At 37.8% G+C, this 15,560-nt stretch overlaps 1 protein-coding gene across 3 annotated transcripts in view; it reads left to right on the top strand.

The window, feature by feature from the left end:
* The window catches only part of NUP50 (nucleoporin 50), a 398,016-nt gene extending 382,732 nt beyond the window's left edge, over positions 1–15,284 (top strand). For all 3 annotated transcript variants that reach the window (XM_050914934.1, XM_050914932.1, XM_050914933.1), the window contains exons 2-8: positions 78–156; positions 1,668–1,751; positions 3,941–4,133; positions 5,427–6,089; positions 7,093–7,171; positions 8,852–8,970; positions 11,174–15,284. In XM_050914934.1, coding sequence (XP_050770891.1) covers positions 88–156; positions 1,668–1,751; positions 3,941–4,133; positions 5,427–6,089; positions 7,093–7,171; positions 8,852–8,970; positions 11,174–11,376 — 1,410 coding nt within the window. In that variant the 5' untranslated portion in view covers positions 78–87 and the 3' untranslated portion in view covers positions 11,377–15,284. The remainder of the gene's footprint in view (positions 1–77; positions 157–1,667; positions 1,752–3,940; positions 4,134–5,426; positions 6,090–7,092; positions 7,172–8,851; positions 8,971–11,173) is intronic.
* The last annotated feature ends 276 nt before the right edge of the window (positions 15,285–15,560 follow it).

Here is a 15,560-nt window from a genome sequence, read left to right as displayed (position 1 = left end):
CAAATTGAAGATCTCTGTTGCTTAGAATTTAATTTCTGTGCATTTGATTCTATGCATATTTTTTTTCCCCCACACAGGTGTGGAAAAATGGCAAAGAGAATTGCAGAGAAGGAACTGACTGACAGAAACTGGGATCAGGAGGATGAAGCTGAGGAGGTAAGATACACATTAGGTATTCCCTGCCCCCCACCCCCTGCAGGTAGTAGGGTAGTAATTTACATGTGCTATTTAGCTTGTGGGTGAAATCTACAGTAAAATTGATTAAAAGTGTATGAATTAAAGATAATTTTATATAAGAAGTTGGTTTTTTTTTTAATAAAGCTTCCAATATATGAAGACCATATGGCAAAGCAACTTCTAACAGTTAAAATGACATCAGCAGCTCAGGGGAAAGGAACTTTACATTTCTAAAGGGAACCTCAGGCTTGTTAGAATGCATAATACTTTTGAACTCTTCAAATGTGTGATCGGTGTTGTGGTTTAATCCCAGCCGGCACATAAGTACCATGCTGCTGCTGGCTCACTCCCCCCACCCAGTGGGATGGGGGAGAGAATCAGAAAAAAAACCCAAACAAACTCGTGTTTTATAGCTGTCCTGGCCATGCTCCCTCCCAGCTTCTTGTACACCTGCTTGCTGGCAGAGCATGGGAAACTGAAAAGTCCTTGCTTAGGATAAGCACTACTTAGCAACAACTAAAACATCAGCGTGTTATCAACATTATTCTCACACTAAATCCAAAACACAGCACTGTACCAACTACTAAGAAGAAAATTAACTCTGTCCCAGCTGAAGCCAGGACAGGTATTTATTGAGTTCACAAGAAAAGTGGTTTTGATTTCTTGAGATAAATTTTCTTCATGTCTCAAGTCCTTTTTTTTTTTTTTTTTTTAAAGGTCAGTAATAGTTAATTTCAGAAATACGTTAATTTGGAGTGCTTAGCTGAATGTCCCTACACAGTCAGAGGAATTAAGCAAACAGTTAAATGATATGTTTCATCTGATTGTAAAAGGAGATTTTCATGTTTAGTGTCTCGTACTTATGGCTCACGTATTATCTCTAAACAAACTGCTAGCTTCTGTGCTACTAAAAGTATTAAATTTTTAGGCCTATAAAATAGTGAGAAGGAAAACTGAGAGTACTCTTCCAGAACTTTGAATATAAGAAAACTTAATTTCCTCATTTATTACAGGGTAGTAATTAGTCATTAGCTGCCTTTGCTAATACTTGAACTACAGCACACTGCAGGAAATTGACTTACAGCATACATCTTAATATACCTTCTCCAAACTGAAGATTGTTTGTAACAGTGCAATACTGATAATTACTTTCAACATAGATATCTTATGGCTTTGTTTAAAAAAAAAAAAAAAAAAATCTTGAATTATTTGTTGTAATAAAATTGAGATTGCATGAAGGGAAATGTAATGCAGAACAAGACAGACCGAGTTTTGAAAGTATCAACTAATGTCCAAGTAGCTGGCAAGCTAATCACAGTACTATATTTTCTGGGTGGGTTGGTTTTTTTGTTTTTGTAACTCCTTCCCTTATTTGTTAGGGAGCAGTGTTACAGTTGTGTTCAAAAACTGATCTCAGCCATCTCTTCAGACTATGATAACTTTATGCAGTCTGAAAATTGCACTAATGATTCTGTAACTTCCTTTTAAAGGTGGGAACATTCTCAGTAGCTAGTGAAGAAGTCCTGAAGAATAGAGCTATTAAAAAAGCAAAGCGCCGAAATGTTGGATCAGAGGTAATGTACTCACTGAGCATTAGCGTTGTAGTTTGACTCAGTTGCAAAATATGACATCCGTGTTCAGGTTTTTACTTATTTGGGCTTGTAATAATACTGTATAAAGCTGTCGTTTAGAAGGTATATGCAACTAGTCAGCTCATACATGCAAATTAATTTTCGCTTACTGTTCCATAGCAAGAATAAGGCTAGAATGAAAAATGGGTAATATTAGTATTGACTGGGTGAAGAGGTGTGTATTTTTGAAGTATAAATGCAGAGTGTTTCAGACACAATGTCATCTACGGATGGGTAAAATAGCATTCGAACTGCTCCAGTTTCCTTCTTTGCAGAGATGGAAGCCTGGAAATCGAAAGTTACTAGTTATCCATACTGGAGGGCTGGGGGATGTCTCAGACAGAGGCTAAATAAGTAAAAGCCAAAATACTAAGCTGTTCGGAGAATGAAAAACATGTCTTTTGTTAAGAATGCCGCTACCTTTTTTTTTCCCCCCCATGAAGAGCTTTAGTGCCACCTACTCTTTGTAATAACAAATTGAAAATTGAAAGGAAGTTGGCCTTTGTTACCAGTTTAGTCCCTGTGAAAGCATTAATCCAGTCCAACCAAACTGTAGTCCTTTCAAAAATCCCTGACAGATGCTTTGTCCTATATGTCCTTCTATGAAACATTCTTTCAACAGGGCATGCACCATGTTAGAAAGAGGACAGAAACTTTACCTATCACTCAAATTGCTTTTGGATTGAATGGGACTAGGCACAATTGGGGCTAGATAGTTTTCTCCTGTGCTTTTGATTTTCCGTCTGTCCAAGCAATGTAAATGAGGAAGCTGTCCTATCCCACTTTGGCCTATAGTAGTTTTAACCACGAATGTGGTAGAGAATGCAGTTAATTAAAGGATTGTACTGGGAAGAGGTGATGCAAGAAATAAACCACAACTTGAACAGGAGGGATTCAGGGGCAAATGGAATGGGAAGAACAGAACTGGCTGAGAAAGGGGACCAGATGATTGTAGAAGAAATAGTCAGGAGGCTGGGAGTCAGCTGTTAGAGATCAAAGCTGGAGGAAGAGCTAGGATAGGCTGGGCAAAATCTAAAAAGCAGAAGAGATGGCAGGACAGCTGAGGTTGCATAAGAAACCTGTGAAATATTTACAAAAAGGTAAACTTGAAATTTATTGATGTTTCTATATGGAGCAAGCAGAATGCTGCAAAGAAAAAGACTGCAGTTTAACTTGAATGTCCAGAGAGAGAGGTAGGTAGGACTGATCAAAGAGAGACAGCATAAAAATAGCTACCTAGAAGTGAGAAACAGAGGGCTGCACTGGAAAAGGTAAAGCACAAAGGGAAGCAAAAAGAGCCCATATCCACAAGGCCAGATACTGGAACAGAACCTAAAATTGGTAAGTTTTGCTATTTCTTCAGTGGCGAAAGCAGATGAAACTCAGAAGCAATTCTCCTTTTCCTCTAATGGCTTTCCAGAGACATTGAAAGTCCACTTCCAGTAACAAGTGCTCATTACCTCAAAAGACATTCTATGTAGTACCTAGAAGTGGCAGTGCCTATTTGTGTGTTAAACACAATACATCTTTTAAAAACATGTAAGAAACTATACTGTAAAATAATACGGTTGTAAAGATAGTGTTCAGAACTAGGTAATGAAAAGGCTGCAGAAAGCATACATATTATGTTATCAAGTACAGTCTATCTTTGCTTCTCCCATCAGTCACATTGGAATATTTTGGGTAACTCACTTAAACGTTACATAGGTGAGTACAAAGTATGCTGTTTTGATGAGTGGCTTGAAGTGTTGGACTCTAATTGCAGTTGTAAATGCTAAAAGTTGCTGAAAATAAGCCTGCAATTATATATTGCTATGTAATTATTTAAAGAAAACAAGATGCTATGAATGTCTAAATAGGTAGTCAAACACATCTGCTGCTCTGAACAACTTTTATGTATCCACTTCCTAGATCTAGTTTATTTTCATGCCAAACATCTGAGTCCTTTAAAAATAGTAGCAATATGTATCATAAGGAAGCTATTAACTTTGTTTACGTAGCTGACTTAGAATAATGCACAAAATGACACACTGAACCAGGGTAAAATAAATAGAATATCAAGCGCGGATAGGATTTTTGTGCAGGAGATGTATGTAACTGGTTGTCTTTTTCTTTCCCCCCCCTCTCCCCAGTCTGAAAGCGGAGGAGCTTTTAAAGGGTTTAAAGGCTTTATATTGCCTTCTGGAAAAGGAGGTGGCTTCAGCGGATTTGGTAATGGTGCAGGAATAAAGCCTTTAGAAGGGCTGTCTAATGGAAGCAGTAGTGTCTCTAGCACTCCCTCTTTCAGCAGTTTAAAGACCACCTCCGAAACACAATCAGCCTTTGGTAAGTTTTAAATAAGCATACATATTTATCAACAAATTCAGCTATAAAATCTGTAGGGTTATTTTAATAGTGAAAAAACAAATTCAGACAACCCTGTACTTCTGTTTTAAGGTTTTGAGACTTTATTCCTCTTTGTAAGATTTTCTAAAAGGATTTTAGACTGCTGGAGGGACAAGTTATCAAATGCATGCAGTTTTAAGAGGTGGAAACTAAATTCGTATTTGATCTAATACTGGAGGTAAAAGCTTTATAGGCACAAATGGGAATGGAAGACATTGGCATAAGACACTTGCCAAATAGTATAAAACAGCTGATAACATGTTCCAGTTAAATAATTGTCCCAATTCTCTGAATTTAATTTAAAAAAAAAACAAACTAATGGAAAATGTCCGTTTAGTAGGACTGCAGTTTCTTTGTGTGATTTTTTTTTTTTTTTTTTTTTTAAGGTCTTGTTTCTGTATTTTTTGCAGTTCTTGGTAAATATACGCTGCATAGCTAAAGTCTTAACCTTTTTTCGCTGTACATCTTATATTGCAAACAGTCTTACTAGAATTTTATCTGTTACATTTATACCCACATTTTAAGACACTTGAAATATTTTGGCAAGTCTAAGTCTAGTCTCGTGCTTTGGTAGTCCCTGAAGAATATTAGTTCTATCCCTTTGTGTTAGAGATGCAGAAATGTTAACCATGCCACAGAATAGAAATGGTGGAGTTTGAAGTTGAGAGTAATTTAGATTTCAGTGAGCTTAACTGAATTAGGAGAAACTTAAATATTTAATGAGGATTGTCTTAATTTGCTTATTATGGTTTTTATATGGAAACCACTCAAAAACATGCAAAATTCATGGGCTAGTGTGTTCAGAGTTTTTTGAAGTACAAGTAGCAAGAGATAACTGAATATTTTGTTTTAATAACTGTTACAGCTTGGTACAGCTTGCATTAAGATTTTGGAGGTTTTGGTGAAACATAAAACTTTTGGGTTTTTTAATGTTATTCTGTACAAGATTTCTTAGGATTTTTTTTTTTTTATACAACTGTGTGCTCCATCTACTTTGTCTATCCCTGAACTAACTTACTTTTCTAAACTTGGCGAGCTTAGGTCTGTTTCACAGCATTGTCTGTTTACTTGTACCACAGTATCTGGTACACAGTGTTGTCATCGAAGAGAAGGTACATAACTGAGCAAGAATGAGTGATTGGATAAAGAAACATCAAGAACATTCATTAAGCTTTTATGAGAACTCTGGTTTCTAGGAAAAAAATGTTCTAAACCATGTTTTTCTTCTAATAGGATCCACAATGTCAAATGGTCCTACTACTACTGCATTTACTGAGAAGAAGGCTGCAAGCCCAAAAGCTAATGGTGGCAGCCAACCGTCTTCATCTGGCTATGCTCAGAGTAAAGTTTGTAGCTCAAGTGTTTACCACAAACAGTTAGCAGCTTTAAACTGTTCTGTGCGTGACTGGATAGTTAAGCATGTAAACACAAACCCACTATGTGACCTGACGCCGATCTTTAGAGACTATGAGAAGTACTTGGCAAATATCGAACAGCAACATGGAAGCAGTAGTGATAGTGGCTCTGAAAATGAAGGCAACAAGACACCTGGCTCTCAGTCTGTTTCTACATTTGGGAATTCAAAGCTACAGCAAGGATCAACATTTTTGTTTAACAACAACAAAACTGAGGATACCTCGGACAAAAAACCTGAAGCCACATCAGAAAAAAAAGACCCATCATTAGCAGCTACATCAACTGTCTCATTTAATTTTGGCAAGAGTGTCGACAGTTCTGTTTTGGGTTCCCTTGGTTCGGGAACGCTTAGTAGTTTCTCATTTTCTCCTGGGAATTCAGGTTTGTTTGGAAAAGACGCAAACCAGGCTAAGTCTGTCACTGCAGTATCCACCAATGTACTGGAAGCTCAGACAGAAAGTGGCAATAGCGATGATAAAGGTAAGTTCTCTTTAAAATGATTATTTTAATGGTAAGCTGTGAATGTATGTGACTTAAGAATACTGCAAAGGTGAAATAATACCAAATTGAACTAGATCATAATTGTTCTTGAATTTGAAAGTGCAAAACTGTACCACTAACCTGGAAGTATCTCAGTCTTGCATACTGTTTAAGTAACACTAAAAGTATATGGTTATTGAAACCTATGTATTTCTGTCAGATTTATACTTTCTGTAATAGAATATAATTCTTTAGCTGAATACAAGACTTGAAACGATGACATTTAAAGCAACTGGTATGTTCATCTTTGAGCCTGCAGGACATTTCAATCCTGCTGCTTTTCCCAGTAGGTTTATCAAGAGATCCCCTCAGTAAAATGGGTAAGATACAGAACAATTTCATACATCTTTCTTAATAGACACTAAGGCCAATGAAGTTACATACTACCTGACAGTTTTACTCTGCTATTTACCTAAGCTGGGTACAGTAAGCTGATAGAAATCCTAGCAGTGGAGGGACTGGAAAGGCATAATCCTGCCACTGTCTCTTGGCTGTCGTTCCTGCAACTAATTCCCTTCTTCCAAGTTAAACCTGGCTGTTGAAAGTATTGTGCTTTACTTGGGCCCATTTGTGGAGACGATTCTTTGAAATGTTTTAACTGTTTTCCCTGACAGAAGGTTTTGACTTAAGTTTGACTTGTTAAGCTTTATATTTTTTGGTTTTGATTGATTGGTGGGGGTTGGGTGTTTTCATCCCCTTTAAACAAAAGATGAGCATAAAGTTGCTTGAGGGGTGTGGCTGAATGAAAAGAAGGTAAGACTTTTTTCTGTAGCTGAAGCTGCTTCAGAGCCCACACTGACTTAAACCTATTTTGGTAATCATTGACAGGCCACATAAATATGTGTCAAATGTAGCATGCATAACCTAGTTCTAATACAATGCCAAAACTACCTTCCAGATTATATGCTCACAACATTAACGTATTACAACTTTTTATTTAAAGGAGGAGAAGAGGAGGAAGAAGAGCCACCAAAAGTCATTGTTAATGAAATAAAAGAGGATGATGCTTTCTACTCAAAGAAGTAAGTGACTTTAACTTGGGATAGTGAATAGAATTATAACTTGGAGAATAAAATTCATACCTGCATATTGCTATTCTTCACCACTGCAGTGCATAATTAATGTCATATATGTTCTTGACTTCCTAGTTAATAAAGCTTGTTAGGAAGCCATACCGAATATGAAGTTCCACTTGTAAAAAACTTAATTACAGACAAAAATGTGTAAGATCTTACTAAAATTCTTGTGTATCTTGGACACAGCACTAATAGCTAGTTTGTGTTCTACTTGTGATCAGTTTTTTTACAAATGAAGATGATGTTTCTGCCTTCATCAGGTTTTGTATGTTTAAATTGTCAGGCTTGTACCACAGAAATAACATACTGTACTTCTGAAAAATCAGTCAGGTGTGCAGCTATTAGCATAGCCTAAAATAAGACTCTTCATACAACAATCAGCATTTTCCAACTGAAGGAGTGAACAAGTTGTACTTGAGTCCAAAATGGGACTAGCTTTACTAGAAGCAGTTTTTCAAAGCATGTTCAGTAGTCCAAGTAATTGCATGTCTGCTTAACACTTAGCACAGAATTTGTCCTTCTACAAAAAGTCATTTGCTTTATCTGAGAGGAGGTATGTGCTAATTTATGAAGAATGGCATCAGGTTTACTAGAGCTTCACTTAAAAAATGTGTTTAAATTTTACATTCAAGTCCTGTTAACTTCAGAATGATACAGCAAGTTCTTACGGTTTTGTAATTAGTGTTTTTAAACAGTAGCTTACGGTTATTACTCCTGTCGTGGTTTAACCCCAGCTGGCAACTAAGCCCCACACAGCTGCTCGCTCACTCCCCCCCGCTGGGATGGGGGAGAGAATCAGAAGAGTAAAAGTGAGAAAACTCATGGGTTGAGATTAAGACAGTTTAATAGGTAAAGCAAAAGCCGCACATGCAAGCAAAGCAAAACAAGGAATTCATTCACTACTTCCTATCGGCAGGCAGGTGTTCAGCCATCTCCAGGAAAGCAGGGCTCCATCATGCGTAACAGTTACTTGGGAAGACAAACACCATCATTCCAAATGTCCCCCCCTTCCTTCTTCTTCCCCCAGCTTTATATGCTAAGCATGACATCATATGGTATGGGATGTCCCTCTGGGCAGTTGGGGTCAGCTGTCCCGGCTGTGTCCCCTCCCAGCTTCTTGTGCACCCCCAGCCTCCTCGCTGGTGGGGTGGGGTGAGAAGCAGAAAAGGCCTCAGCTCTGTGTAAGCACTGCTCAGCAATAACTAAAACATCTCTGCATTATCAACACTGTTTTCAGCACCAATCCAAAACACAGCCCCATACGAGCTACTACAAAGAAAATTAACTCTATCCCAGCCAAAACCAGCACAACTCCTTATAGACCCTGAGTACAGGTTGCTGTGCATTTTACTTTTCCCTGAAAGTAATACATTTGTCATTTCAATACTGAAAGAATAATTAACTTTCTGAACTGGAAGTACTATCCGTTAGCACATGAAACAAGGTCAAGAAGAATAAAGATTTATGCTACTCATAGCACGTTAACTCCTGGTTATTGTTAAACTATTGGCTTACTGCCAGTCAGATGTGTGCATATATATGTGTGTGTATTTGGGAGATATCTTTGTATTTATCTCTACGTAGCTGCACAGACAAGGTTGGTTTGGGTTTTTTTTTTTTGCACAGGTGCAAACTGTTCTACAAAAAGGATAATGAATTTAAAGAAAAAGGTGTAGGAACATTACACTTAAAACCAGCAGGAAATGAAAAAACTCAACTCCTAGTCCGAGCGGATACCAATTTAGGTAAGTAAGTTTCTTCTAGTAGCAAGTTTTGATGTGACATTCCCTGCTAAGCATTAGGAAGTTTTTGTTACACAGCATAAGAGACACGATTAGTGAAAACTTTTCTACTTTTTTTTTCCCAATAATTTCAAGTATTGAACAAACAATTAGATGCCTCTAATGAGTATTACAAAACAGTGCACATGAGCAGTGCAAGGAAGTAAAAGGTTATAGTGTATGTTGGGTATTCCTCCCCCTGCCCTTTTAATAGCTTTTCTCCATCCCTGACTTGAGTGGCTTTGAAGCGTGGCTTAAGATCCACAATGAAGTCTATATGTATCAGGCGTGATGAATGAAGAGGAACAAATTTTGTGCTAAGAGGCAGGCCAACTGTCATTTGTCTGCAATTCATCCTGAATATGTAAACAAATAGTTGGCCATGTGGGCTGACATCTGTTGTACTTGAGGGTAAAGGGGAGCATTATAGAGATCAGGCATGCAGGATTTTGCTAGATGCATCACTCTTAGAATGCATGCTGAAGTCCAACTGTTGAACTGTGTTGTAGCGAACTTCAGTTGGATCACAAATGGTAGGTTGACTCTACAGAATTAGAGTAACCTGTAGAGTGATAGTTCCTCAGAATATCTTTTGACATGAATGTTAACACATACAGCTAATTAAAGAGAAAAAACCCAACCACTTCTTTGCTTTTAGAAGTTAGACAGACTTGATGTATTAAAGTTTTTAAGGTGTAATGTTCTGGCTGAAGAGTGTTTACACATTCAAACCATGCAAATCAATGTTTTGATATTCATTGTTGAGAAACTTTGCTACACTTCAGTACCTAATTTCAACAAACTTGTATGTGGGGTTCTCATGCACTTGACAACTTCCATAAAATAGAATATTATGCTTATAGAAGACCTGAGGACTAAAGCCATGCTGCACTGTAGGCCATTGGTAAATCTCACCTCACTTTCAGTTTATAATGCAGTCCACACGAAGTCTCTGCAGGCCCATTAGGGGCAGTTTGCAAATACCTGGTGAGATTGGGACTCCTGTGTTAGTCACTTTTAAATCATTAACTTCTTTCAGTGGAGACCAGGTTTGCCAGATTGAAGGGCAGTTCTTAGCAATAAAAGTGAAGGCTGGCAGAGTTGTCAGTGCTTTCAGCATTTCCTTGGGGATTTGAATGTGTTGAATAGAGCAGATGAAAACTTGATTTCTCCAAGTTACCTACTCTTTAACACAAGTCTTGATTTTTCACTCAGCTGATGCTAATTTTCATGATGTTGATTTACATTCCCTCTACCTTCACCTGAGGTGATGTATTAGGAAATCTTTCCTTTTTCTTCAGCTCATACACTAAGACATTTCAGCTTGGTGTTTCCAAGCATTGGTTTCTGGAAGCTGCTGCAGTCATAGTGATGCACACTTTCCTTTTTGCTATCTTCACACAGTGCTGTAATCCTTTCCTAAAATCTCACTGTGTTGAAAAACTGAACTGGAAAGGAAGGCGAAGACTGACTTTTCCCTAAATACTACTACCGTGTTCTGAACTATTTACCAGGTTTACAAAATGTGTGCATCTTCCGTGGAAGCCGATTTGAGTTTGTTTGCAACTGTTTTAATAGACCACTAATACTGAAGCTCTCAAACTCACTACATAATTTAACAAGTTGACATAGAGCTGCTGTTAGTAACCCGGTGGTACACCACATCAGATGTGTTGTACGATTTGAGGATACAAAGTACTTATTCTACCATAGTTTGTCCGATTTTAGATTAACATGTCTGTATGTGTGTTAAAGCTAACCTTTTGCTTCTGCTTATGAACTGTGCTTGATGGTCAGAATGAGTAACTTGCATAAGCATAAACTAAGCACTGTGACTCAAGTCCTCATTTGCTGCTTCTCCCTTGTCCCCTTCCCTTTTTCCTGCGTGTCCCTACTATAATTTGATATTCTTCAGACTCCTCCCTTTAAAAAAGGAGGACACAGTATTTTCAGAGATTTCCTCATCCCTAATGAGGAAAGAAATCTGTGAGAACAGTGGCCATGAGCAGATGCTTAGGGAAGAATAAGACAAGTGTATATGACATTTGTGAATTGCCTTCCTTCCAAACACAAACTTAAATCCCTATTTAGTAAGTATACTAACACCTGTATTGCAGTAAAAGCTGAAAAATTGCTAATTGTAATTTTTTTTCCTCCTCACATGCAGGAAACATACTGTTGAATGTTCTAATTCCACCTAAGATGCCATGTACAAGAACCGGAAAAAACAATGTTCTTATAGTTTGTGTTCCTAATCCACCGATTGATGAGAAGAATCCAGCTGTTCCTGTCACTATGTTAATAAGGGTGAAAACAAGTGAGGATGCAGATGAGTTGCACAAAATCTTACTGGAGAAAAAGGAGGCTTAAATAAGTCGCAGTCAGTGATTTGAAGAATTATTGCCAAACTGCTGCTGCTCTTTTTTTCTTCCATAACTTCAGTTGAACACTTAACTCTCTACTCTGATATTAAGAACTGTTATAGGATTTCTGGAAAAATTCTGTGAGGAAAAGCTAAACTAGCTAATAAAAGCTTTAATAGAACACAAGTGTTGGACTGTGCTCCCTCATTTTTCAATATCTAAATGCAGGACCTCTTCTGGATAAAGCACATCGATTTAAATTAAAGCATATGTTTTTACCACTGGTCAGTTTGACCAAATGGACTGAAATCAGAGTACAAAAATATGGTACCAGAGCTTCCTCACAGACTGCAGTGCAATGCAACAACCTCCTGTTTTGAGAAGGGAGGATGTTGAAGTTTAACTGTTGAAACTGTTTCTAGACTCCAGATTTTGAATTTTAATTGGTCTGTCATATTCTGGTGAGACTAATTTTTCAAACTCTGTGACAATAATGTACCCCAACAACAATGATGATATATCTTGTACTGTGTTTAACTCTTACAGACTTGTGCGCTTTTGGGACTCGGAGCCTGCATCTCCAGATATTTAAAAGAAAATTTGCTTGCGTAGTCTTGTTGACAGTAGTGTTTCTTAGAGAAGAACTGTCAGTTCTGTTCTTACTGTAGCAACAAGCTAATGATGTGCAATAGTACAAGCAGACAACTGGAAGACTGTTTATCCTGGACCACAACCACAGCTGGCATTCGCTGACTTCTGACAAGTCAGAGGCAAAGGGTTGCACTTCCATTGTGGTCCCTCCGAGGTATTCTTCCCTAGTCCCTTGGGCTGAAACTGAAACCCACCAGAGGCAGAGTTGTAAATGTTGTACTTGTCTTGCTACTAGTACTTTTCTGAAGACAGCTCTTTTCACAAACAAATTTCAGCATTTTTATAGATCTTTATATTGCCTCTGGCCATTACCAAGAAATACATGCATAAATGTGTGTGTCGGTAATTATTTTTCCCATGTGCTAAAACTACAGCACTTTACTACATTACGTTAAGTAAAGCAGTAGTTTGCAGCTTTAGGACAAGCTTTCTGTTGCAAGTAGGGAGCACTGGGTTAATCTATAACTTAGTTTTCAGCTGTGTTAAAATTAACCATGTGGCAATAATTTGTGGATCAGAACATCATTCTGTCCTCAGTTTCCATCTCAACTTTATCAGACCGTGTTTGGTTATTTAATCCTTTTCTTTTTCAAATCTTGTTTGCTGGAAACTCCTTCCCTAATAATTGCTTTTCTGCTTCACTTCCAGCTCTGGGAACTATCCAAGAGCTAGATGTTAATATTAAACTTGAACTGCTCTTGGATCTGTCACACTGACCAGCTCTGGGGAGATGGAAGAAACATGCCAACCTGCCTCTGGCTAATGCGGCACAGAGGAAAAATCCCATTCTTTCTTTAAAAAAAGCAGCACGATGCAATTCTCCCGGGGGCGTGGAAATCCACAGTAGTGGCATCCTATGGGTGGGGAAAAAGGAGTCGCACTATTCGATTAGATGGAGCACATCTTGCCTGCTCTCGGCAGGGGGAGAAATGGCTGCCTTTAGTCCTAAATCACTGCACAATTCAGGTTATGGCCTTTTTTTTCCCCCCTCTTAACTAAAAGGAGGAAAAACTTTATAGGATCTATAGCCCTCTTGACCGAAGTTCAAAACCAAAGGCCTTCGCTCACATCAGCTACGCTGAGGTCACAAGAATTGCATTTTTAACACTCAAGTGTAAAGGGAGCTCAGATACCATTTCAAATGTTATTTGAAATACAAAGGGGTGCTTTTTGTTTGTTTGTTTTTGCATCTGGCTCAGTACTTAACCAGTAAAAGTAAGTGACATTACTTTCCTCAAAATACTGTGCTTTTTTTTTTTTTTAAAAAGTTGTTGATACCTAAATTGGAGGCCAAAAGCTGAAGGCATGCATGTTAATTGTGTATGAATGAAAAGCAGAACATTGCCTGAAAGTTTATTACATGCTCAGGTTTAATGTCCAAGGGCTCAGTTAATTTTGCATTTGTCTTTGGACTGCAGCGTCTTAAACATGTCTCCATGCAGAAAGGTGTATAGGCTAGAGCGCTGGATGTGGCAAGCCGATCTGTTACGCATCCCATGTGAAGAGCAACTCTACAGATTGTATCGGTGGTCTTGGGTTTGTGTTTGTTTACTTCTGAAAGCTCATGGGTACGTAACTGTTTCTTCATCCATTGAAATGTGGACCAACTAACTTAAACAAGTGAGAGACGAACTGAACTTCCTATGTATCCTTATGATTTGCCTCCAAAGTGAGGCAGTCTTGGGGTTCTGCACGCGCGTATTTGGCCCAATTGTAAAGCAGACAAACTGATCAATGGCTAGTGCATCTCTGTCATGTTTTCAAGGGTGGGCATTCTGAGGGTGAGCACAGAGTGTAAGGAGAAATACGTAGAATAATAATAAATTGTGTTGGAAAAATTAAACCTTACAATATCCATGGTAGCAAGTAGTATCTTCTATTAGCTGTGGGAAAGACTGAGATGAGACACCTTAATTCTTTAGCAACATACGTATTTATCAGTAAAGCTAGGGGAAGGTATATAATTGGAATCTTGTGTTAATCAGAATGTCAAATGTATGCATAAACATACAATTTAAAAATTTTTACACAGGGGAAGTTGCCACTAAAAGAATAGGGAGGAATTTTACTGCAAATCAGAGATTTTAATCAATATCATTCATAGTGACCCTGCAATTATCTGCACTATGAAGGAGGAAAAGTAAGTCATACCCTTTTCACTTGGTGTTCAGTTATAAAGCACAATCCTTCTCCAGTACTGTTACAAAAACAAATTTTTGATGATGCTTCAGTTTCTAGTTAAGAAATATTAAAATACATAAACACTGTAAAAAGCCAGAGATGATTACATAGAAATAAAGGCCTAAAATGAGTTAAAAGCAAAAGTTAGTGGAGAGCATAGAAATCAATATACTAATGCCTTCGTAACAAAGTGGTGCATGCTATTCAGGGAAGGAATTTTGATCAGAATTCCAACTCAATGAGGCATTCCTGTATCTTGGTAGAGACTTAAATATATTTCACAGCTGGATATCAGATACCTGATGTTAAAGATGCAAGTTTCCTCCCTAACTTGAGTTAATGCCTTCACTGTTTCAGCTGTACATAGGTGTTGGAGTGTCTTACGGATCATGCATTCTTCCTTCTGCTGTAATTTTGACGTTTCAGCTGCTTAGAAATCTTGCTTTTCCCTCTCACCTCCCCAAAATAGAAAAATCAAGATCTCTGCTTCTTTTAATTATCAGAATCATCTGTAAGAGAGATTATTACAGTTGGTTTGATTTTTATTTTAAAATATTAAATTACTATATGCAGGCAGGTTTTTTTTTGGTAATGTACTTGAAATCTATTTGGGAGCACAACAGCATGTTCCTATAATCCCTTTTGGTTGATGGATGTGAAAGTTTAAATTAAATTTACAGTTCAAATGAACATGTAGAACGTAAACCAATTAGGAGGTACGCTTTACTATTAAGAACTTCAGTTCAGCTCCCTTTGCAGCACTGTAACATTTAAAATGTCCTTAAAGACTTTCTTTCCGATGCCTTAACTTATTTGCATTTGCTAAAATTTTGTAGCTGGTGCCTGTGTGCAGAAATTAACTGACATTAAACAATTTAAAGTGGCATGAGCTAGTATAAATCCAATGAAAATGCTGAATGTGATGATTTGTTAATTGTTAATAGATTTCAAACTGCTCTGAATTTTTCAGTGGATACTGAAGTTTCACATAACTTGTCATGTAACAATGTTTTCATTCGTTCTAATACGTTGAGGAAGTGTACAAAAATCCATGGAAAATGTGAATAAATGAATGGGAGAGAAGTGTCTCGTGTGTATCCCTTTCACTTTGACTGTATAACACTGTATTAATAAAATGAATTTTACAATCAGTTGCTTGCAGGTGAACTCCTGCCTAAGAAATCCTGTGCACAGCTTTACTGCTGCTAAGAGAAGCAATGTCCTCCCCTGCCCCTTCCTCAAGCCAGCTTTGAAACCTGTCATGTCACTAAGAGCCAGTTCAGCAAAAATGCTTTCTTCTTGCAAGGTCAGTGAGCTGAATCAGCTCAGAGGGAGGAGCTAGGGCTGCCTTTTACTAGA

The sequence above is a fragment of the Gymnogyps californianus genome, chromosome 1, assembly GCF_018139145.2.
Source record: "Gymnogyps californianus isolate 813 chromosome 1, ASM1813914v2, whole genome shotgun sequence".
NCBI classification, from domain to species: Eukaryota; Metazoa; Chordata; class Aves; order Accipitriformes; family Cathartidae; genus Gymnogyps; species Gymnogyps californianus.
The sequence above is the reverse complement of the archived record's forward strand: the minus strand, read 5'-3'. Positions and strand labels throughout refer to the sequence as shown.